Source organism: Aristolochia californica, unplaced genomic scaffold (assembly GCF_029961685.1).
Source record: "Aristolochia californica isolate CCGP_79_NKW_82.1479 unplaced genomic scaffold, dmAriCali1.0.hap1 SCAF_1, whole genome shotgun sequence".
Lineage (NCBI taxonomy): Eukaryota > Viridiplantae > Streptophyta > Magnoliopsida > Piperales > Aristolochiaceae > Aristolochia > Aristolochia californica.
Genome location: NW_027181770.1, coordinates 49,531,620 through 49,556,852, shown reverse-complemented (window position 1 = coordinate 49,556,852; position 25,233 = coordinate 49,531,620). Strand labels below are relative to the sequence as shown.

Sequence of the window (25,233 nt, the reverse complement as noted above, 5' to 3'; positions counted from 1 at the left end):
ATAAATTATAACATGGAGATGATGTTCAGCTTCATCTTATTCATCGAGATGACTTGAAGTTTGGCACTCTACTAACGACGTCAGGAGATGAATGGAGTAATACAACTGAAGTTCATCTTAGGGGGTAGTTTCGTTATTCCATGCCTTGCCCTCCTATTTTTTCCCGCCTTCGCGAGTCTCCCTTCCCTCCGGAGCCTGGAGTCTTGTCCATCGTGCTATAACTCTTAGTTCCTGGTTCTTCGTTCCTTCTCTTCTGAAATATAAAATCAGTTTCTCTTGCATGTTCCTCATTCACAATTCTGCAGGTTGAATTTATCTTGGACAAATGGATATCCCCCTCCCAGAAGAGCTCGAGTGGCTTGAAAGCCACTCTATTCTGCTCGAAGAAGAAGAAGAAGCAGATGATTCCTACTTCCCCGAGGACGAAAGGATTGACCAGCCACCGGAGACTTCTCCGTCATTCTCAAGTGTGCTCATCAACTAGCCCCTGAAAATCCACTGCCTTTTTTTCCAAGTCGATATTCAATTTTTTTTGGATTTTCTCCGTTAATATCTTGCAGATCCTTCCACTGCGGAGAACGGGGACTGTCGAAAGAGAGTTCGGCCCGGAGAAGAAGAGGCAAATGAGGAGAAGCGGAGCCGGAAATCATCCGAGGATAAAGTTGATGAAGATTGGCTGCGTTATTCACCGCCGCCAAAAAATCCTACTACCGATTTGGTCATTGACGAACTGTCAGTAGATTCTGCGGGGTCGGTGGTTGTCGAGGAGAAGACACTATCTCGGTTCGCGTCTGAAATCGAAGGGGAGTGCATACCGGTGACCGGACCTAACGGCGATAGAGTTTATGCTAAGGTGAGCAGGTGGGAGGCTAACTACGAATCCAAGCGATCTCGCGTTGAAATTCCATCTAATGGTAGGTGCATTTCGTTGTAAGAAACATATTACTGTCGTTAATCTTATAGGTATTTTGTTAAATATTACGATTTTCTCGTTAATTGTTTCTTGCTGTTCAGGTCTTCTCTCAGAATCTGTCAGAACCCTAATTGAAAGAGCAGAGCAAGAAGCTTTTACAAAGGTTTGCTGTCTATATATATGTAAACAAACCCATAAATTGAAAGATTTATCTACCTGACAGAAGTAGCTCATATAGCTCCGTCTATGAAGGCTTTGCATGATACCGCTGAACCTTCTAGCAATATGGCCCCTCCAGCAACGCCAACCATCGGAGAGCAGCTCTGGGTGGATAAATACGCCCCAAATTCATTCACTGAGCTCCTCAGTGATGAGCAAACGAACAGAGAGGTAGATAGAGTTCTCAACTTTAACTGCAGCAGATGTTTCCCTCTTTCTTGGATCAATTTCGTGACAATTTCCTTCAATTTTTAAAAGGTACTCCTATGGTTGAAACAATGGGATTCTTGCGTATTTGGATCTCAAATTAGGTCTACTGCAGATGATGTTTTGTCTGCTCTAAGGCGGCACTCTTCTTTTCCGCAAAATCAGAAGTTCACTGGTAGTAAGAGTGGTTTCTTCAGCAATAGAAGAACCCCTTTCAGCAGCCAAACTTCAGAACAGTCTGATGTTTTTGAGCAAAAAAGTGATAGTGTAAAGAGCACTTTTGACCTATGGCAAGGGAAGTCCTCTGAAAAGAGTCGCTCAGATCAGAAGGTGATGAGTATTTGCTGTTTTTAGTGAGCACCCTCTGCAATTTTGGACATTATAATATGACTTTTTCTCCCTTGGATGTAAAGTTTCTGCTCTGACATCTGCTGCTCTTAGTGGAGATATCTAATGATGGTAGTATGATGTCAACTGATTATTTGTTTAAAAGATACTGAATTATATGTTTAATCAATATCTCTGGAGTTGAATACATTGAATCGTTGTTCACCATAACTCCTTACTTCAATTTAGTTTTACCTTATTCGCCTTATCCTATGTCATGTTCCTCATTGTGAAGCTAAGTTTCTGTTGCAGGTTCTTTTACTATGTGGACCTCCAGGCCTTGGAAAGACCACCCTTGCACATGTAGCTGCTAAGCATTGTGGGTATCGTGTTGTGGAGGTTTTTAACTCTCATCCCTTCTACATCCTTTATTCTTGATGGGCACTATATTTTTGCTATCTTTTCTTCCAGTTGGTAACATTGCTATTGAATTTAGCCTATTGCTCAACCTTATAAACCAATAATACTTCTTAACACTTATCAATGTAGGACTGTTCCCACTTAATACTCTCTCTCACATCCAAGCTTACACATAATGGGCCTAAAACATGGACAACACACATAAACACAAACTTAATGGAGCACAAGTTGAGCCTAGGTCCAAGTACTCATCTTGCTTTGATACCAATGTTGAATTGAATCCTGTTCTATCCCAAATGATTAACCACTTAAGAGACCCATTGCTCATTCTTATAAATCAATACCACTTCTTAACACTTATCAGTATAAGTAGTCCAAACGGCTACTCCCACGCAACACTTTCCTTCTCTCATATCTCTATGCTTAGTTTTCTTGTATGCTAAATATCAGTTAAGCAACTTTATCTTCCTTTTATGTAATTATTTGCACCTCTCCATGTCAACATTTTGCTTTTGTGACCCCATTGTTGTGGTGACTAGTTGTATGTAATACTGTCTTTGGACTTGAAAGATTTTACTTTGATTTAACTTAGTTTTTTCTTTGGTAATTTGCTATAGATCAATGCTAGTGATGATCGATCAACATCAATTATAGAGTCAAAAATCCTTGATGCTGTCGAGATGAATTCTGTCTTTGCTGACTCTAAACCCAAGTGCCTGGTGGGTTTCATTTTTTTTTAACTATGGTGCCATTTGCTACAATATTTTTTCAGTCATCATCACTATGATTGCCACCTTCATCAATCATCATCATCATCATCATTCATCATCATTCATCATCATCGTCATCATCATCATTGTCATCATTCATCATCATCATCATCGTCATCGCCATCGTCATCATTGTCATTGTCGTCATCGAAGCATCCTTCAAATCCTACCTCGCATCATTTTCAGTCTTTATCTACTTAATAGTCGACCAACATAATCCTAGTTAGCTATCAGGTTGACTTTGGACTTGTTTTTTTTTTTTTTTTTTGAAATGATGGACTTTGGACTTGTTAAAACCATATCTGATGACTAGGGGTGGCATCGAACCGAGCCGGTTCATGAGCGGCTCGGTTTGATTCGATTTATTTGGATCTCAAACTCGGTTCGAGATCCAGATATGGCTCGTTTGAGTTAACGAGCCGATCTCGACCGAACCATGGTTCGGTTTGAAAGCTCGCAAGCCGGCTCGTTAATGGGCTCGAGAGTTGAGAGCGAGGGGGGGGGGGGGGAATTCTTCTTCCTCTCCTCGTCACCGTTGAGCCCCTCTCGTCCGCTGTTGTGGCTGCCTTTGTTGCCGTGGACAACTGCCTCGCTGGCCGCCTTCGCCGCTGCTCGATTTCTTCCCCCTCGTCTGCCTTTGCCTTTGTTTCTGTCGTCGCTGCCGTCGTCATCCCTGATGAAAGTTCCTCACCGACGCCATTGGAGCCCCCCCCCCTCCCGAGACGTGCGAGATCATAAACAAGTAAAAAAATAAATTTCTAGGGACTATTAGTGGTTTTTGTAATAAATGTTGAAAAAACATTTTTATTAGAAATACGTTTCTAGGGACTATTAGTGCCTCATGTTTTTTTGAAACATTTTTCTAATTGGAAATTCTTATTAAAAAAATCAAATAATTTTCTAAGTAAGATTTTTCTGCCAAGATGGGCTAGAAAATTGTATAGAAAATTTTTGAATAAGTATTTGACAGTTGATGCTGTAATACTTTTAGCATGAGGCAATTTTCATGGCCATTTTGTGTTTGACATTTTATCTGATTAAAATTTTATCGATAAGTATAGTAATATATTAGATTGATTATTAATTTTTTTTATTTCCCTAGAAGAGGCAATAAGAGGTCCATTTAACTTTCCTAAGAAAATTTTATAATATTTCTTGTAATTTTCTAGTAAGCACTAATAGTAATAGGATTTATTTAAAGGTTTTTTTTGGAAATATGTATCCTAGGAAAAAAATTTCGAATATAAATTTTCAACCAAGGGCACTAAGGAGGTCATAGTAAATTTATGGCCAGATTCAAAAATTACAAAATAAGCTAGACTACATTTGTGGTAAAAAAGATTAATATTAGTGCATTCTAATCCATTATCGAAATTCAATCCCGAACCTCCCCTATATTTTATGTAGAGTATTAAATGTAGGTTAAGCTCGAACTTGGCTAGAGCTCGAGCTTGAACTCGGTTAAAATTATTAGGCTCGAGGTCGATTACAATTTTAGGCTCGAGGCTAGGGTCGGCTTGAGTTCGAGTTCGAAATATTTAAATCAAGCTCGGCTCGAACATAGGAAGGTTCGGGTTCAGCTCAATTCGATGTCACCCTTATGCCCAATTTTACGTAGAGGTCATATCCAATTTTATGTAAAATGTATGCATAATTTTATATACAATTTATTTAACATGTATTTTTTGAAAAATTTTAAATGTATGTTGGAGCTGGAACTCGAGACATATTTTTTGAAAAGTTTTAAATGAATGTTGAAGCTCAAGCTCGGCTCGAACTCGGTTAAAATTATTGGGCTTGATCTCGATAACAATTTTAGGCTCGAGGCTGGGCTCGGCTTGAGCTCGAGTTCGAAATATTTAAATCAAGCTTGGCTCGAACATAGGCAGGTTCGGGCTCGGCTCGATGCCACCCCTACTAATGACTATCATATTTCTGCTCTTATATTGACACTCTTAAGGGTTCTTTAATAGATATCTATTAATCTTTCTAGCTTTGCCACGTATTCATCTTACATTATCATTTGACACCTCCTGCAAATATTGCTTTCTCACTGCCAAAATTCTGTGCAATAAGTTGTTGTTGGCCTAAATGGCAATCATTTGAGGGGGAGAGTGCTCTATTGGTGTTGTCATTGAGAAGTTCCTTTGCCATAGTTTGTTTAGAGCCAGTGACTTCTCCCACCTCTGTCATTCACCCAACTCAATCATTAGGCATGACTGGAGAACATATTAGAGATTACAAAGTAAATTAATTCTCCATCAATGAATTGAGAGGGGGGATGGAGATCTTCTTATGCTAGTGACCAGTTTTGATGCCGTGTAGGATTCTGAAATATACATCAGCCTGGTATACTTAGTCTGTTTTGGTCATTGTATTTAGTCAGTGAGTTGAGATTACGTTTTTAGAGGCTTAGGTTCATATAGACTATTTTACTGAGCTCCTCTTGGTTGACTGAGAAATGATGGTTGTCATCTACTGGATTTTTTTGAGGAGAATCTTATTCCTTGGTGCTTCTGTCAAGCATTAGATGGATTGAGGACTTGTGTAGATTGCCGATCTTTTCCTTATTCTACAATCCTTGGAGTCAAGTCTTAGGTTAGTAACAAATTTCAAGAACAGCATCATGTTGTGGGAACTTCCTTTCTCCATGGCTTCAATCTCTGGTATTTTTCTTGTTTCTAAGCGTTTACTTTTTATTTTTTTCCTTTTTTGCTTGTGTATTTCTTGACATCCAGCCTTAGTCATCCTTAACTGATTAGCCAGAAGTTAAAGGATCTTTTTCTCAACTAATGAAATGTCAATCTTTTAAGCACATAACAGATGTGGATCTATTTACCTATTAACAACCCCTTTCATACCCATTCTACTATTATGAGATATGGGGTGCATGCGTAGGCTAGAACATTGGGACTTATACCAATCATCCCTCGTGTCCAGGTCTAAAGAGACAACTTAAGCCAAGAAGTGAGAGCATACGGATGGATATCCGGATGCCATATTGATAAACTGAAGTTAGAAGACCTTTCCCCAATTAATAAGTTCAGGACCTTTGAAGCTTGTAACCAGTAATGGAACCTTCACCCCCTAACCAGCCCTCTCATGCCCATAAAAATGGTCTTAGATGTGGATTAGATAGGCCAACAAAATAGTGGTTCTTTGGCTTCCAACATTCTCCTTCTTAGTAGAATCCTCTTTTTATTTTTATTTTTTCTCATTGTGCTAAAAGAGTTAATACACAGACAGTTGCCATCATCCTTCTTCACACGACTTCACTTTGTCTGTCAAGCATTTACTTGATTTACACCTTCAATATTCTATTCATTATGAATGATAGCCTCAATAATGAAAAGAATGTCGTTTAACTTGGCCTTAATCTTCATTGGGCGCAAATATTCTTGAGCTTCTCTGTTAATTTTTCAGCTGATGTTTTCATTTTCATTAGGTAATCGATGAAATTGATGGAGCTCTGGGTGAAGGGAAGGGTGCTGTGGATGTAATTCTTAAGATGGTAAGATAGAAGACTCGCCACCGTTCTCTTTTCACTTCTGTGGACTGATAAAAATTTGTTTTGCCAACTTAGTGCTTAAAACTATCCTGGTACCACATTTAGTGTTGACATAAAAATATCTGAAAAAACAGGCTTGCTCAGCTGGAAGGTACAGTATTATTAAAAAATGATCGTAAATGTGCTAAAACTAGCAATAAAATTGCAAACACCTTCATTTCTTTGGACCTGGGTGAAAAGTTTAATGCTCGTGGAATAAACTGTGCACACCATATTGCCTAAACAACAACATGCACTGCTTTATCTAGCTTGCTGGTGACAAGAAGTCTCTTGGAAAGGAAAACATGTCTCAGGATGTACAACCAAGAAAACTGTCCTCAAAAAAGCGAGCCAAGGCAGCTACACTGTCAAGACCTGTAAGGAATCACTCACAGTCAGGAAAGAATTTGGTTTCTGATTTGGTAAGCTTTCACCTTTTCTGATTGATTTTTTTTTTTTGTGATGTAGATTATCTGCATTTGCAATGATCTTTACGCTCCTGCTTTGAGGCCACTGCGTCAAGTAGCAAAGTAAGACCTGAATGTGAATCTTTTGACCTAAATAGGCTGATACTGCATTCCTGTTGTTATTTAATTTAATATATTTATTATTTTTTTGAATGGTGGTTCTGGTTGTTATAATATAAATCTGTATTTATTCGTTTTGAGAAATAGATTTTATTCTTCTCTTTCTTTGCTTATTTTGTTGTTTCTTGTTTTACTTTGTTTTAAGCCCTTGATTCTAGTTTAGTTGTATTTTTGTAGGGTACATACCTTTCTACAGCCAACGGTTAGCCGTGTGGTGGCCAGGTAGCCTAACATGATATCAGCTTTTTGCAACTGTCATTGTCATAAGAAGCTTTTAATTTTTTCTTTTTCATTGTCCTTCTTTAAAATTGATCTTGATATATTAGAAAATTTCTTTGAAAGGCTTAAATACATTTGCAACAAGGAAGGATTGAAGGCCAGTTCAATTGCTCTAACCGCACTTGCAGAATATACTGGTGTGGTCCCTTTACCCTGATCTTGGAAAATTTAATTTTTGCAGCAAATGTTTGCACTCTCTCTCTCTCTCTCACACACACACACACACACACACACACACACACACACATACACACAAACAAACAAATGATGTTAGTAGTTATTGGTTGAGGTGACATACAAATTATTTGACATTATGTGTCATTTTCTTGTGATCAGTAGTACTCTTTGAACAAGATTAGGTGGAATTTGTAACATAACCCGTTTGTGTGATTCTGACATCTAAAAGTATTGTTTTGCAATATAATGTCATTTAGGGGTGCTGCTTATAAGGCTACTCACATATAGTTGTTTTGGTCTGTCACACATCATTTGTGGCTTGGGGTTAAAATTTGCTGAATCTGAAAGTTGCATTTACTCCCTTATTGTGCTTGTTGGAAATAGTCAGATGTTGATTGTAGAGTGATTCACAACCTTGAATAAGTAAGTTTTTGGCTGTCCAATCTAAACTTGAGTTTTTGAGTTGGATGCCTTTCTTCATAGATCAGAGCATGTTTGATGTGCCAGCAGTGGTAATTGCGCCTGTCTGCAAAATTATCCACATGATCTGAGCCACAAAGAAAACTTATGCCTGAAGAGGGGTGTTGAGAATAGTCCCACATCAGAAGCAAAGTGATTTCTAACTATTCATATGAACTAGGGTTAGGCTTTTTGCCTTAAGCTTGGGCTTTTCAGCTGTGTGATTTCTTCAGTACCGACTCATCTTTTTGTTTCCCTTGGAACCTTTGCTGAAATAAAAACTCATTGACCGGAGAAAATCTTGAATTGTTCTTTATATTAGGCATCTTACATTGTTTTTGTTCTCTGCACTATTCGAATTAAGAAGTTTGCACTGAAGATTTTTGCTCTCTATTGTCAAATTCTAGGGTTGAGTCATATTTAAGTTTAGAGAGCAGTCCTAATGAGATGTTGGAGTAGAAGGAGAACAGAATTTGAGTGAGAGAGGTTGGGGGAAAACTAAGAGAGAAGAGGAGAGCGAGAGAAAGATTAGAGTTCTTCAGTTTAAATAACGACAGTGCCCCCCTCCCTTCTTCACATGCATCCACACCTATAGTAAGTCTTTAAACAAATTACAAAAATGCTCTCATTAAGCTACAAACCTAAGGGTAAAAAACAGAAGTAAGATGGATAGATAAAACAAAAGTAATGATCAACTAAGGAGAAATACCTAATTTTTTCAACACTCCCCTTCAATCTGGTGTATAGACATCATAAACACTGATTTTGGAGCATTCTAAGGAGAGGTCTATCAGCATCAGTTTTGGTGAACATGTTTGTAATTTGACTTTTTGAGCGAATATACTTCAGAGTAATATCACCAGCTTGCAACTTCTCTTGTACAAAACGACAATCTATCTGTATACGTTTTCATGGAAAACTGGGTTGGAGCAATATGCATGGATGCTTGGTTATCACAATGCAACTGTATGACACCATATATGGGAAAACTAAGCTCAAACAAAAGAGATTTTAACCAAAGCATCTTACTCACTTATAGCTTGATATTCTGCTTTAACGCTTGACCTTGTAACAACACTTAGTTGCTTACTTCGCTATATCACCAAATTTCCACCAACCATGTTGCAATAACCAACATACCTGTTTCCTCTAGCAAGTCCAGGATGTACTTTTGTAGAGACAAAACAATGCCATGGTTAGAAGTAACACTTCAATACCAAGAAAGTATTTAAGAAGACTAAGATCCTTTGTTTGAAAATGCTTGCACAAATCGTTCTTTACTTGTTGGATCACATGATTATAACTTTTTGTCAAAATAATATCAGAGGTTGAGGGGCCTCGGGAAGTGGGGATTGCGGAGGTGGCATGTGGGAAGGGTGTGACGTCAGTAGATTTGGAGTGTGAAAAGGTGATTTTTGGTGGGGAAGTGAGTCTGGCCGGGGCTGATAGGATTTATCCGGTGGTGTTTTAGAGATAGGTATGGGTTTTGCAAGGGGGGCCGTGGTTTGGCGTGGTGGAGATGTCGAGGATGATGGTCCTCGGGAGATGAAAGGGACGGTAGCTTGGGAGGCAGGATTTGTTTGAGGTCCGTACCTCGATGTGACAATGTTTGATGGAGTTGATGGTGCTTGGGGGAGTGATTTTGGGGATGTGACGTGGTTAATGAGTTGGGGGCAGAGAGTGCTGACAGTGGTCTTGTCAGGTGGTGATGATGGTTCTTGGAAAATGAGCTTTGGGGAAGTGGCGAGGTTTTGGTAAAAAGTTCTGACATCCTTGTCAGCTGCCGATGGTACCTGCAGCGGGGCATCTTGAAAATTTGTGTCAAAAAGATTTGCTTTTGGGGAAAGCTTGGGTGGTGACGGGCTGACGGCGGCTTTTTGGGAGGCTCGACTAAAGGGTGGTGGCACGTTGGACGAGGCCATTGATATTGGTGGGACTTTGTCAGCTCGGGCGATTGATGGGTCGCTCAAAGACGGCAGTGAAGGGATTTTTTTCTGACATTTGAGCGGTTTTCCGGAGATTTTGTTTTGTGATTTGAATTTGAAGTTCGAGACTGAGCGGCAACCATACCGGTCATGTCCCGTTTCAGAACCCAAATCTGATTTGACTCCGGGTTATGTCTCCGAGTCGATAGTGATGGGTGTTGAGTCGACTCAATCTGAGTCAGGCATAGGGAGGGATCTTCAGAGTTGAAATATTTGGCTGGAAGGATTTCTAAGCCACCAAATTCCATGGACCCATGCCGTGGAGACCCTTTAGAAATCAACAGGTATTAGGACATGAAAGAAAGAAAAAAGATAATACGAACTTAAACTACTAGAGATGATAGATTAAAAAAGGATCATATTATCTCTGTGGGTTGACTGAGTTAAATCACAAAACCGGCTTTAATACCATGTTGAATTTCATGAAAAGAGAAAAACTTCACTGACTTGATGTAATTAGAGTACAATGAGCTTCTATTTATAATATAGAAAACAAGTAAAATCCAATTACAATTAAATTGGATGTAATTTGAGTACAATAAGCCTCTATTTATAATTTAGGAAACAAGTAAAATCCAATTAAAATTAACGTACTCTTGTCCCGATTACACTTAAAGATAAGTCTTAGAACTATTAAACTACTAAACATGAATAAAAGACTAACATAATTAAAACACTTTTAATTGAGACTCTTCTTAGACTCTACCATATTAACCCTGTGAGACTTTTTATTGTGAGAGTCATGTAAGACTCTTCCATACTTGCTCTTCAACATAAACAAAGATGACGTACTTGACGTAATCGGGACCCAAGACGAAATAGGAGTCACATATAAGACATACATACTTGAATTGGCAAAGTGGTTGTAAGAAGTATAGGTTGACCTATAGATGCAGAAGAGGAGGATATTGTAGTCAACCGAGGAATGTGTTGAATGAGCTGTTGAAGCTCATTAGGAGCACTAGGTACAATACCAATTGCTCGACTACTGGAGGTCTCATTATTATCTTGAATAGAAGAGTTGGCTCATACTAGTCTACCAAACTTGTCCCAACACTTGTCTAGAAAATGATTTGTGTGTCGATGTTGAACACACCTTTTGTCACTTTTGCTATCACCACGGCCTCTACCTCTACCTGAATTGTTATGGCCTCTTCCTCTACCACTTCCACCAAGACCTTTTACATATTCTGATCGCCATTGAGTGTTAAGGACAACTACATCAACTCCTCTAGCTTCTTTGTTCTCCTTTGATGTAATTGCTGTCTCTATACACATGACTCTATTAGATGCTTTGGAAAGTGATTGAACATCATCGAAGGCAAGTAATTGGGCTCAAATTGCATCAAATTCTGGTCCCAAACTATCTTGAAACTTAGCTACTTGGATTTGCCCCTATTGTTTTTGAAGATCCTTTTCATCTGATGATTGAAGGATGAAAAATATTAATATTTTGCAAAATGCTTTGCAACTCATTATAAATTACTGTTCTTTCACCTCTCTTAAGACTAAACAGTTTTTCATACAACTCATAAACTCTAGATAGATTACTTTCTTCTGCATACAAAGCTTCAAGAGATATCCACATTTCCTTAGCTATTTCACAATTCATAATTTGACTCCTCAAATTTGAGTCCATACTATTAAGTGACCAGGTCACCTGACTATTCTCTACCTCCCAATCATCTGTAGTTGGGATTGGTGGATCATCTCTATTATAGTTTGATTTCCGTTTAGCCTTAAAATGAATTCTTATTAAGTCCAACGTAGATAATTTTGACTAGTTAACTTCTTTGTAGTAATCATAACGTTGTCTTTCCTTTTTGAACTCCCAAACTCTCTTGTGGGAGTGATCACCAAAATTAGTCATAGATAAGAAAAATAATCAACAAGATCAAGATGTATAACAAATACAACTTGATGCCTATGCAAGTAGTGTGGGGCTCCACTTCAACAATTAGATTTTTGAACCAATACTCTTAAATTCAATCACTAACTTGCAAATCACCTTGAATAAGAGCAACTTTAACCCTAAACAAGCAAAATTCTCCAAAAAAATAGGCTGACATTAGCCTTCCTAAAGATGATGTAGGTACCAGACACAGGGTTAGAACTCGACACTCATTTCAATTGGGAAAAATTGAAAGCATAACCCGTTAGGGAAACTAATTATGCATGAGACTGCTGAATTGATAGTAAAACCATCAGCCCTAGGGTTATGGCACAAAAATGAATTGGAAAAATCAAACTTTGACTTCCGATCAGTAGTAATTCCTGAAATCCCCTTTCTTGGAGAGTAAAGGCGCCAGAAAAGGAGAGAAATAGTGTTGCATAGACTTTGAATCAGGACGTTATTGCTTTGATACCATGAAAAAATATGTAACTTAAAAGAAGAAAGAAGAGAAAAGGGTGCAAAGAGATAGGAGAATCAAAGTGCGTTGAATGGCGCAATCTATGGGGGTTGAGTTGGACACCCTCTTCCTTTTATTTCACTGAAGTTACTTGAAGTATAATTACATAACTACCCCTCGAGACATAAACCTCTAACACAATAACCTTACATCCAAGTAACAATTTGGATAATGGATTCCTCATACTAAACTAATCTTGTTGATACTATTACAGACTTATATAGAGAATATAAAATGCCTAAAATATCCCTACTTGATATTTAACAATAACACCTGCTTTAGTTGTTTAATAGAAACCAAATGGTCTACTGCAGTATGTTTGAACCTAAACTGAAGACTACTTTGCTAAATTTGTTAAACCAAGCAAGAGGTGATTGCTTAAATCCATAGATAGACTTCTGAAGTGTGCAATCTAGTTTCCCCTCAACCACAAAACCTGGTGGTTGTGACATATAGACCTCCTTATGTAAATCACTATTGAGAAACACATTTTTGACTTCAAGTTAATAAAGAGACTAATGGAAATTAACAACAAGGGAAATAATAACTTTGATCAAGTTAAGTTTGGCAATAGGAGAAAGTGCCTCTTCATAATTAATGCCATAAGTCTAAGTATACCTTTTTGCAACAAGTTTTGCTTTAAGTTGAGTAAATAAGCCATCCAGATTGTGCTTTATAGTAACTTTAACCTTAGGACCCCTGATATGATATCATGTCAAATTTTAGGATTAAGTCATATTTAAGCTTAGAGAGAAGTCCTTACGAGATGTGAGAATTGGGGAGGGAGAGTAGATAACAAGGAAAAGAGGTAGGAGAGAACCAAGAGAGAAGAGGAGAGCGAGATATGAGAAACTGAGAGAAAGAGAAGGGTTGTTTAGTTTAAAGAACTAATAAGGGACTTTAAACAAATTACAATAATGCATTCATTAAGCTACAAACCCTAAGGGCAAAAAAAGATGTATGAGTGACAGAAAAAAATAAACAAACAGTAAACTGAGGAGAAGTACATAATTTTCCGACATCTTTAATGCTCCAACTCAACACTGTTATGTTAACATTGCACATTTGAAATTTCTACAAGTGTCGGATAGTTATTTTGCAAAACTTCACTCCTTGTGTCGTTCTTTTTTATTCAGCATTTGTTTAAATGGTTTTTTGCTTTAGTGTTTGTACTACAATTTTCTTGTTTTCATGCTGTTGCCTTACAGATTTCACCAAAGTAGTCTCTTATATGTGTTACCAAAATAGGGAGTTATTTGATCTTGTTTGCCTGTGTGGTTCAAATTGAGGTTTGGTTACTTCATATAAAGTTTGACGTCCTTGGCTAATTCTGCAGAATGTGATATTCGTTCGTGTCTGAATACACTTCAATTTCTCAACAAGAAGAGACAGTCTCTCAATATTGTATGCTCTTATTAAGCCATTCTTGTTTGAACTCCAAATCTATTTTGAAGATGATATGATAATTGATTAACTTTTTCACTATAAATAGTTAGAGGTAGGTTCTCAAGTGGTTGGTCACAAGGACATGTCAAAAAATGCTTTTGATGTGTGGAAGAAGGTAATGAAATTGCTAACTGTGTTTCTCTTATTTCACTTCTTACCTACTGCTTTGGACTTACTTTGTTTTTACTCTAAATGTTGTTTAGATTTTCCAAAAGAGAAAATCAAAACGTGAAAAGTCCATGGATAGTGCTGATTGTTCGACAAAGGACTTTGACTATATTTATTCTCTGATAAGTAACTGGTAGGATGCATATTTTTGTACAAAATCATTATCATGCCATTAATTTGAGTACTGACACATTCTCTTGGAAATTGCTTTTGAGTTAACAGTGGTGACTTTGGATTGACTATGAATGGGATTCATGAGAACTTTTTGAAGGTCCATTATCATGATCCATTAATGCAAAAGACTGTAAGATTCTTTCCTGCCTTTCTCAAAAATTGTCTTAATTTTCTAGGTAACTGGGCCTTCATTTGGAGAAGAAAAACACTTATTATTTAACAATGTGACTTGAAGGTCAAGTGCTTAAACAATCTTGGAGTTTCTGATTCGTTTCTTCAGTACACGATGAGGACTCAACATATGTCACTTTTTGGTAATTTTGCATTTTTGCCTACTCATAGTTGTGAAGATTGTACTCTGAAAACGAGAAGCTTCAGGAAATCTATCTTTGTTTCTTGTAGTTTATCAGCCATCTATTGCAATAACTGTTCGTTCACTAATATCACAAGTGGAGAAACCAAATATTGAATGGCCAAAGTCTTTTCCAAGGTATCTTCTATTTTAGCTTTACATTGATTTTATATTTAGTGTCCATTAACCAACTTTCTGTTTAAAAATTTTCAGACACCGAGCCATTTTCATGGAGAAGAAGGAAGTCTTAAAGTGTTGGCTCAGCAAGATCTTGCCTTCTATTTCAAGGCATGTGTCGGTGGAATCTTTTGTGGAAGATACTGTATCTCCACTTTTAAAGATTCTATCACCTCCCAATTTAAGGCCGGTAACCTACTTACACTTGCCCATATGATTTTTTATTCTTTCTTGTAGGGAGAGATTTCTACAAATTGTTACTTAACAGGTACACTTTCTGAGGGAAATAAGAAAGGATCTCCTTTTTACCTTGGCAAATTTGTTTCCTGATCAAAGAAACTAGTCCAGGAGGGTTGGACCTCTATTACCCACAAGGGGAAACAAGAAATCTGTGTATAAGATCTTTCTTCACTCTTTTTTTTTTTTGCTTGAGAAATAAATCTACATGTGAGCTTATTTCAAGTAAGTTTTCAACAATGTTGACATAAAAGGAAAGAGACAAGGGATGGGACATAATTTTTTTTGTTAAGTTATGTATGCTAAAGGGTAATTTAGTCATTTTTTTATTGTGTGTAGCATAGGTACTTCAGTTATTTTGGTTTCCTTCTCCTTAGGGAACTTGGTGATGTGTAATTAGAGGTAGTTTAGCTTTTGTTTGGAGTGGTTTTCTTATCTCACTTAGGAGATGGGGCATTTTTGTACTTTTCTGTTTAAATTCAATTAATTATACTTAAGGAGAATTGGTGGTTGTGCTCAACCCATTTCTCTTTGCTGTAAACTCCAATTTCTTCCTTTTTTTTCTCTTCTTTCTCTTCTCTTTTTTGCCCTTTTCTCTATCTATTCTACATAGAAGCTCTCAAATAATTTCATAAATGTTGATGATGGTGTTAGCTGAGAAACTAGTAACAATTCAAAACAATGTAAGCATATATATTATGATACTGAAGTAACAACTCAAAACAATCCAACCATAAATATTGTAACCAAATGTGGAGGTAATTTGATAAGCTAGAAGAGTAAGAAACAAGATGTGTTTGCTCGTTTGGAGTTAATTTGATAAATTGGAAGAGTAAGAAACAAAATGTGGTTGCTCGTTCCAATGTTGAAGTTGAATATAGAGTTATAGCTCGTATTGTCAGTGAGTTGATGTGGGTAAGACCTATAATAAGAGAACTGGGTTTACATAAGGACAAACCCATGATTATGTACTGTGACAATCAGGCAACTATATTTATTGTAGGGAATCCAATATTCCATGAAAGAACTAAAAATATCGAGGTAGATTGTCACTTTATTTGAGATGCAGTAATAATGAAAGAAGTCATCTCTCCTTAAGTGTGAATTGGTGATCAAATTGGAGATGTGTTTACCAAACCTTTGGGTGGGTGAACATGAGTTTGTGATATTTTGTAACAAGTTGGGCCTTATGGATGTGTACCAGCTTGAGGGGAGTGTTAGACAATCTATTAAGGGGTAGTTTTGTCGTTTTACCTTTGTTATAATGCCTAGACTTTATCTTATATGCTTCTACATGTTTGATATGTCCCTAGTTTTATTTTCATGTTAATTGAGTATGTATATTGGGAGATATAAGGGTTTAAGTGATTTTAAGTGTAGAGGGGTATTTCTGTAATTATGCTATTTTTCACTAAATAAAATGAGGCTGGGGGTCATGCAACGAGAACTCAATCCTTCTCTCCATTCTTCTCTTCTTCTCTCTCTGTTTCTCTCTACTTCTCTCTCTACACCTCTCAAGTTCATACTTTTTCATTAAATTTCATCAACAACTTAAAAAGGGAAAAATAGCAAGCAGACAATATCAAAATGGCGAGTTTATTCAATAGAGTACAATAATCCTGAACTTCATTGAATAGGCAAAGGGTGATTTCTTTGTTAAATATGAAGCCTTTTATAGGCATAGAGATGCAATAAAACAGGAAATTTCTATGTTGTTCCCTTTGAAGCATAGATTCCAATTAGAATTTATTCAATCTACTTCTATTTGCTCAACTGGAAATTTAAAAAAAAAATTAACTTCTAGAGTTGCTAGCTTTAGGCTTCAGTAGGTTAAAAATAAACTTTTCTAATTGAAATAGGTTTTCAAATTGTAGTTTTTAAATAAAACAATAAGCTGCTATTCAAGTTATGCTTTCCGCATAACAGCAAGTTACCCTTTACTTAGAACTTCTATCTCTACTAAGATGCCTTCATTTTAGACTTTCAATTTTGACAAGGCTGAAATAGGAAATTGAAAAATTAATGGACTTTCCAATTTTATACTTTCTATTTTAAGGTTTCGGTCCAAAGTTGGAAAGTAAGCTCTTCTTTAGATTCAACTTCTTCTCTTATGATTTTATCCAGTTATTGCTCTCTTTTTTCAAGCATGTGACTTTTACTAGAGGGAGTTTTCCAAATCTGCACTTTTAAGTAAGTAAAGATCAGTTCTTTCCTTTCTTTTTGTGCCATAGCTTGTACTGCCCTTTGAGCAGCTTCTATGTGTTATTGTGTCCTTAAGAGGGTTTTTCCCTAACTCGTCCTAGATCTGGAGTAGATCTGAACCTGCGTAAACCTAGCCAAGCCTATGCAATGCTTGCACAATATGAGAAATTGGAAAATGTGACATGTGTTTTCTCTAAAAGTGATCATGCTTACTGCTGAAGTTGTGAAAGTAATTTTGATGGTTTGTGATAAACCTCGGGTGAATTTCTATATGTGGGGCCCACACTTATAACTGCGCAAGTTTATTTATGGATTGGTTTGTGAAGTAATGTTTAGTGCTTATTGTTGTTTTCGATTGTTGTAAATATGGTGGATGTTGGGGAAGTTATTACCCCAATAAATCCTTTTGGAAGCTCGGAGAATAAAGATTCTCATTCAATTCAAATTAACTTGGTTAAATTGAATGGGAAGAACTACTTGAATTGGTTTGCTCTGTTCTTATGTTTCTTAGAGCAAAGAGAAAGGCAAAGTATCTCAGGGAGGATCCTCCTAGTCTTATGATAGAGGACTGAGAGGATAATCAGGTGATGACTTGACTTGTTAATAGTATGGAATCCAATTAGTGACCAAGAGATAAGCTATAAGACATCTAAGGAAATGTTTAGGTCACGTTAGAATCTATTTTGTCATAGGGGAGTAACCCATCCAAAGTGTATGATTTGTATGCCAAATATTTTAGATGCGATGGAGTAATCGTTTTGTAATTGACGACTTTACTGAGAAGTGAGGTGTCTTACAAGAGATTAATGCGTTCTATCCTTTTATCACAAACACCGATCAATTCAAGAAAGAAAAGAATCAGATTCAAGTAGTACATTTCTTGGAAGGGCTTGGACCGGAATAAGATGTAATTCAGGCCTAGATGTTGGCTAAAGATGAGGTAACTACTCATGAGAAAAACATTTAATCGTGTTATTCACACAGAAAGCGATGCAATCCAGAGGTAGTATGATGCAATCCAGAGGTAGTATGATGCAATCTAGGCCTAGATTGGCTTGAACCTGATTGCATTTAATCGTATATTTCTTAGAAGGGCTTGGACAGAGTATGATGCAATCCAGGGCTAGATGTTGGCTGATGATGAGGTAACTACTCTTGAAGAAGCATTTAATCGTGTTATTCACGCAGAAAGTGATGTAGTGAGTAAAAGTGAGAATGAACCCGCAACAACTGATGCATCAATCGTCAATCTCAACTCTACTCCCACTAGATATAATACCCCCAGAGGTAGTGGAGGGGGTGGAAGGGGACGTGGTTGTGATAGTTCAGGTTGTGGTTGCGGGTCCAGTGATAGAAGTGATAGGAGGTGTGTTCACTGTGGAAGAAATAATCACTTACTCGATAAATGTTAGGATGAATTCGGAAAACCAACATGAGCCAACTCAAGTTTAACTAAAAGTGAAAAGTGTCAACTAATGAGCCTCAAGGAGATTTTCAACAATTACATCAGTCGTTGAGCCAATTGACATCCACATCATCGCACCCTACTCCATTACAAGCGTCACCATGGCAAACTCAACTATGGCTGCTCTACATTTGTCCTCTAGTCCTTCATGGATCATTGACTCCAGAGCATCCACACGTGTGTCAAGTATGAGCACCTCACAGGTTCATGGTGAGGGTTTTGTACAAACTACTCCACACATGTCATCATTCCATTTTTTTTTATTCCAAAATGTTCAGTTAATCTTATGTGTGCAAGTAATATTACAAGTTTTTTGAATTTTTTTGAAACCTTTTACCCTGCTTGTGTTTTTAAAGATTTGCATATAAAGAAGCCGATTGGTTCAGAACATGAGAAAGGTGGGCTCTATCTTTTGGATGGCGGTGTGTATTCCAAAGGGTGTGGCCTTATTAACAAACACTTCCATATTTGTGGCATCTGCGTTTGAGACATCCATCTCTAGCTAAGCTATGTCATTTTTTACCTTCTTATCGTCTGATTTGTCCTTCGAGTGTGAATCGTGTTAACTTGGGAAACATCATGGAGCTAGTTTTCTAGCAAGCTCGAGTCCATTTTTTTAGTCTTTTTGAATTAGTTCATTTTGATGTATGGGGCCCACATAGAGTCCCAAGTGTTTTTGGTTTCTAATAGTTTGTGTCATTTATAGATGATTTTAGTATGGTAACATGGATATTTCTCATTTAGGAGAAATCATATGTCTTTGATGTATTTATTCAGTTTTTCAATGAAATAAAAACACAATTTGGGACCTCTGTTCGTTTTGTTCATACTAATAATGGTTTGGAGCTGCTTAACCAGAAATTCAAATTCTTTGTGTGACATGCATGAGATTATACATCAAATTTATGTGCTTATACACTTAAACAAAATGTGGTTGTTGAATGCAAAAATAGGCATATACTCTAGATTGCACGAACCTTATTATTTTGGGTGAATGTTCCGTTGTCCTTTTGAGGTGACACAATCCTTACCTCTTGTTATCTAATTAAGCATATGTCTTCTTCTATTCTTTGGGGGCGTGTTCCCATCCAGAGTTTAAAATCTTAGTGCAAAACATTTGATGTATGTCTTAGAGTGTTTGGTTTTACTTGGTTTGTTCATTCTCTTGGGACTGATAGTCACCAATTGTTACCTTGGTCTATTAACTGCGTCTTCTTGGGTCATTCACATTATTGGAAGGGATACAAGTGCTACAGTCATATTGCAAGGAAAATTTATATCTGTGCTGATGTTACATGTTTTGAAAATGCATATTTTTTATTTTCAGAGTGCCTCCACCAATTACATTGAGTCCTGTTGAAGAAAGTTCAATAGTCCAAAATCCAGTTCCTATAGCTGTTATGGATGGTTCAAGTGCAGCTACTCCACCCGCGGATCCACCACAATCACCTTTGAAGCCACTGGAAGTATATCAACAACGCTATGCACATCAAATAGAGGCTCTTTCTCAAGTCCCACCAGCAAATTCTTCATCTATAGATTTTGAGCTCTCTGACTCCACCTTACCGGTTGTACTTAGAAAGGAAAAATGTTATGTACTTTTCATCCAGTATCTAAATATGTGTCTTTTAATTTTTTGTTAGTGTCCTATAAATCCTTTGCATTGTCCTTGTCTACTTTTATTCCTCATATTGTACATGATGCCTTAGGGTTGCCTAAGTAGAAACAAGCTATAGGTGAGGAGATGGAAGCCTCGTGTTTTAGAGATACATGGACACTTTGTGACCTACCTGAAGGTGCTGTCATTGTTAGATGTTGCTGGGTGTATACCATTAAATACAAAGTAGATTGAAGTTGTTGAAAGGTACAAAGCCTATTTTGTGGCCAAAAACACATTTCTTTATAGTGGTTTACAGGAGAAGGTATATATGGAACAACCTTTAGGATATGTTGCTCAAGGGGTAACTAGGAAGGTGTGCAAATTGCAGAAGCCTATTTATGGTCTTGAACAGGGTCCCTGGACTTGGTTTGAAAAATACAGCCAGGTAGTTGTAAATTTTGGTTTTTTGATAAGCCATTGTGATCATTCCATGTTTGCGTTGAAGATGCAATTTGGGGTTGTTATTTATGCTATATATATGGATGATACTATGGTGTTGAGGAGTTATGTATGTTATATATGTTTGCGTTGAAGAAGCAATCTGGCATGATGCCAGAGAGTTATTGTCCTATCTCAAAGGAAATACATTTTATATATGTTACTAAATATGGATTATTGGGTGCACGTTCAATAGATAGTCCCATGGAAGTCAATACTAACCTTCATGATGATTAGAGTCCTAGAGTTGTTGATAGAAAAACAGGGCAAATATCCACCTGGCTATTGACAAAAAAACCTTTCTCCTCTTTCAAGGGCATCGTCAGTCGAGACAACTGGAGCAATTTGGCGAGGATGCACATTGGAACCAAAATTCCAGTTATGAAGGAATGGACCCCCCTGGAAACTGGTTACCTAAAACTGAATTTTGATTGATCTTCTCTTGGCAATCCAGGGATCACGGGTTTTGGGGGTGTCATTTTGGATTCATCTGGAAATCGTTGTTTTTCCTATGCTGGTCCTTTAGGCACTTCCGACTCAATGTCGGCCGAATTACATGGCCTTCTTAATGGGCTGCGGGTGTTCAGAGACAAATGTAGTGGGCCTATCCACATTGAAGGGGATTCCAAGGTGGTGATTGGTTGGTGCAAGCGCAATACTACTCCCCCATGGAGACACTGGGACATATTCTAGAATATTTTGGATATTGTATCTTTTTTTTCATGTATTTGGTCTCACATTCCGAGATCTGCAAATTCGGCAGCAGATGTGCTTGCCAAAGAGGGAGCTTTCCTGCAATCTCTTGTTGTAAAGGATTTGCTCCCTCCACCTTTGTAATTTTATCTTGTTAATAAAAATACATCTTCATAAAAAAATGATGATTAGAGTCCTAAGCTTAAGGATAAAATTCACAGGTGCCTAGTGGGTATTTTAACTTTGCCACTATTAATAGGCTAGTCATATAATTTGCAGTAGGGTTGTTAGACAATTCATGAAAAATCCACATAAACTACACTTAGAATCTGCTCATAGAATCCTGAAATACTTCAAAAGTGTTCGTGGAAAGGGCTTATTATACACTCATGGAAACATTGATGTTTTAGGATACTCTGATGCACATTATGCAGGATCTAAGATAGGAGGTCTACGATTGGGTATTGTTGCTTTGTTAGGGGTAACTTAGTTGGAAGAGTAAGAAATTAAGTGTAGTAACAAGATTCAGTGTCGAAGCAAAATATAGAGTGATGACTCATATAGTGAGTGAGCTCATGTGGGTAAAATCAATTCTTGCTAACTTAGAATTCTAGATTATAGATCCTATGGTTATGAAGTGTGACAATCAGACAACAATTTTTATAGTGAGTAATCCAGTCTTCCATGAGACAACTTAGCACATTGAGATAGATTGTCATTTTATAAGAGCTGCTGTAATGCAAGGGAAGGTTGTTACACTTAATGTGAAATCATGAGAACAACTTGGTCATCAAATCCATTAGAAGATGTGAGCATTTAGTGTTTTGTGATTGAGACTATTCGATATTTACGCTTCAACTTGAGGGGGAGAGTTGAAATATATAGGGGTATTTTGGTAATTTTATATGGTTGTATGTTCCTCATAAGATGGTAGGAAGTTTACCTTCACTTTAGAGTTCTATGTTTCAATTTTGAGTTTTGTATGAATTGTATTTAGGAAGATACAAGGGTTTTTGTATAGAGGGGCAGTATTATAAATTAACTTTATTTTCACTTAAGTGGGTTTATAAGAAAGGGGTAGGTCAAATTCCTGCCCCTAACGAGTGCTCTCTTTCTTCACTCTTCTCATTTTCTCGTTGCACTTCTCTCTTTCTTCTTTATTACTTTTTCTCTTCTTAGTATCATTTTCACATTTATTCTCTTTAAATTGATGTCTCGAAGAGCATAGCACTGAATTTGGCTTGAAAATGGATCTGAAGATGCTCGACTGCTATGCAATATATCAAATGCAACTTTGCTGTTTTTCAACGGGTAGTGGGCAATGTTTGTTTTTTTTATTTTATCTCATTGCTATTTTAGCATTTTGACTTCTGCTCCAGTGGTCTTGTGGTTTTAGTATTGTACCATATTAAGTTCTGCTTTAGTGGTTCTGAGGTGCTCTTGGTTGCTGACTTGATTTTAGCTGCACAATTGCTTCTCACTTTGGTTTAGCGATAATTTCGTCTTTTGACAGGTGGCATTGCATTTGCTATCTGAAATAGAGAAGAATGATCTGGCTCAGTTATTGGATAAAATGGTTTCATATGCAATCACTTACAAAAACTTGAAACCCGAAACTCAACCTGGTATTCAGAGGCATGAAGCTGCTTCTGATGCTCCAGCACTGGCTCTGGATCCTCCTATTGGTGACTTTATCAGTTTCAAGGTTTAATTGGTAACTTCTTTTGAGGAAAGTGATTATGCAAATCTATTGTCCATTTTTATTTACTTATTTTCATTCTGTTGGTATATAAAAGGACTACTATCCTGGATCCAGCGGACTCTCCTTGGCAATGAAGCAGGTCTTGATGCATGAGGTGAGTTGTGATTTATCATAGTTTGGCATGAGTTCTCTATCTATAATTTTGTTATGTTGAGCTGTTCCTTCAACTGACCCTCCACTCAGCCGTCCCCTCTATTTACAGATATATATATTGTAGCCGACAAAAAATGCTTGATCTAGAATAGTTTATATGTGTCTCAAAAGTTTTCTGTTTTGGTTGTTGAGTATGGTAGCCTACTCTGATTTAGCTAAAGACACTTTGCAGATCGAGAAACAAAAAATTCTACAAGAGAGCAGTGGCAAATCTGGATATCCATTTGATAGCAGGATTGAATCAGTTGAAAGTGCAGCTGTTGCTCTTGAAACAAATTCTTGGGCAGCCAAATATAACATGCAAAATCTGAAAGACACAATCAGTTTAAGGCAGGGGGAAGCTGCTGTCCCTAAGAACTCAAAATTGGGACCCAAAAAAAATGTACCAGATATTGGTCAGGAATCAAATGCTCCTAGAGATGTGCGTAAGCGGCCTTGCAGTCCTTCAAGTTTCTTTGACAGGTGAAAATCTGCACCTCTTTTTCATTCTCTTTCCCTTCATGTCTTTGATAGTATGAACTATGCAATTTCTGGTTCAAGAAATCTAGACATGATCATGTTTTCCCATCCCAAACTCTGGAATCGCCTTGGGCACCTGAAAATTTGGGTTGGGTAGTTTGGTCAGGACTCACGGCAAGTCACAGGAGTCGAGCAATCCTGAACCCAAGTTTGCCTGGGGTCGAGTTGGTAGAAGGAAAATGATGGATGTGATTGTCCAGATAACCAAATAACTAAAGGCACTTTGTAGAATCAGGTTTCCTTGATTTTTTTTTTCTGAGGAAAAAATAGTATCACTTTTGAAAGAGAACTGCTATACTTTTTGAGTTGTAATGACTAAATTTTTTCCAACCGCTGGTGTTGTAGCTTTCATCACCAAACCATGCACCTAAGCCCTTTATAGGACCATCTTTTGGAGATCATATTCATTTATCCAGAAACATGGATAACTTGGAAAACACCATAACCACAATATTTTGTGAGAGTTATCCAGACATTCATGTGCTTGATTCTGAACCTTTTTGAAATCTATTGAATTTTAGGTTTAGGAAGTCAAATTGTAAAGGCTCCAATGGTCATGAGAATCCACTAAAGGCAGCAACATCAGAAAGAGATTTACGGCCACTGTTATTCAAATTCAATCAGGTACTTCCGTTTGCTGTCTGATCTCGTGTTTCTTATCCTTTTTTTGTATGTCAATTTGAGCTGCTTTCAATCAGGTGCACTATCCCGAAGTTCATCTAAAAAATGTAAAATATATGCCTTGCTACAAAAGAATTAGAAGTCTCAATTGTTGCCTTTTAAATTTTCACCACTGATGAGCCGGTTGGGCTTCAGACTTCAAATCATCTCCCAATAAAGAGAAAAGGGAATAGCACATCATGGATCAATATCTGGCTCTTTACGGTGTTGTTTTCTAATTTATGCACTAACAGGGTTTTACCAATGCGATAAAACGGCCTGTACGCATGTACGAGCTGCTGCTGTGAGGAATTTACGTGTCCACCAATATACCAGTGGTAGCAGACAGGTATTTCTTTAAGATTTGTAAAAAAAACATTGAAAGAATGACCTTGCAAAGCTTAACAGTCTTTTATTGATGTAGGGATCTGCTCAACAGTAGCGAACTGTGGCGCCATAAAATGCGAGAAGAGCATAATTTGCTTCTCTTAGACTAAGCAGGAACTGGTATGACGTTTGACCATTTATGGAGGCTGCATAACCTTCATGTTGTAAGCTGTCAGTAGATGTTCCTGGATAGTTTTCTTCACAGCACGAGTTTATTATAGTCTTGACTTCCTATATATATGTATATTGAATTGTGCATCTTAAAGCAAAATATTTGCTACCTAGTACAAGTGGTGTAATTAGCAATGATTTTATCATGGGATCTTCGTGTGCTGTTTTTGAGTGAAAGTCTGTCCTTGGTCGCTGTATCTATTTCCACTGGGATGATAATTCATTCCGTCATATATTGAAATATAGTTGCAGATGAAATTTAATTCCT

General features: G+C 37.3%; 1 protein-coding gene across 1 annotated transcript; it reads left to right on the top strand.

Moving 5' to 3' along the window:
- Nucleotides 1-273: 273 nt before the first annotated feature.
- Nucleotides 274-25,167, top strand: LOC137959531 (uncharacterized). The gene is made up of 25 exons (XM_068806896.1): nucleotides 274-467; nucleotides 561-914; nucleotides 1,015-1,076; nucleotides 1,166-1,303; nucleotides 1,391-1,669; nucleotides 1,979-2,065; nucleotides 2,704-2,805; nucleotides 6,302-6,367; nucleotides 6,673-6,780; nucleotides 6,872-6,933; nucleotides 7,168-7,212; nucleotides 7,333-7,406; nucleotides 13,638-13,705; nucleotides 13,794-13,862; nucleotides 13,951-14,048; nucleotides 14,138-14,219; nucleotides 14,325-14,403; nucleotides 14,492-14,579; nucleotides 14,655-14,808; nucleotides 22,827-23,018; nucleotides 23,110-23,169; nucleotides 23,401-23,690; nucleotides 24,269-24,371; nucleotides 24,662-24,756; nucleotides 24,832-25,167. The coding sequence occupies exons 1-24, from the start codon at nucleotides 326-328 to the stop codon at nucleotides 24,713-24,715; spliced, it is 2,856 nt and encodes a 951-aa protein (XP_068662997.1). The 5' UTR covers nucleotides 274-325; the 3' UTR covers nucleotides 24,716-24,756; nucleotides 24,832-25,167.
- The last annotated feature ends 66 nt before the right edge of the window (nucleotides 25,168-25,233 follow it).

What these genes read in the sequence shown, in the direction of transcription:
- LOC137959531 (XM_068806896.1), top strand. Translation starts at nt 326, where the DNA reads ATGGATATCCCCCTCCCAGAAGAGCTCGAGTGGCTTGAAAGCCACTCT. An exon ending in CGTTGAAATTCCATCTAATG is followed by an intron (nt 915 to 1,014) that starts GTAGGTGCATTT and finishes CTTGCTGTTCAG; the next exon opens with GTCTTCTCTCAGAATCTGTC. An exon ending in CACCTCCCAATTTAAGGCCG is followed by an intron (nt 14,809 to 22,826) that starts GTAACCTACTTA and finishes GTCTTTTGACAG; the next exon opens with GTGGCATTGCATTTGCTATC.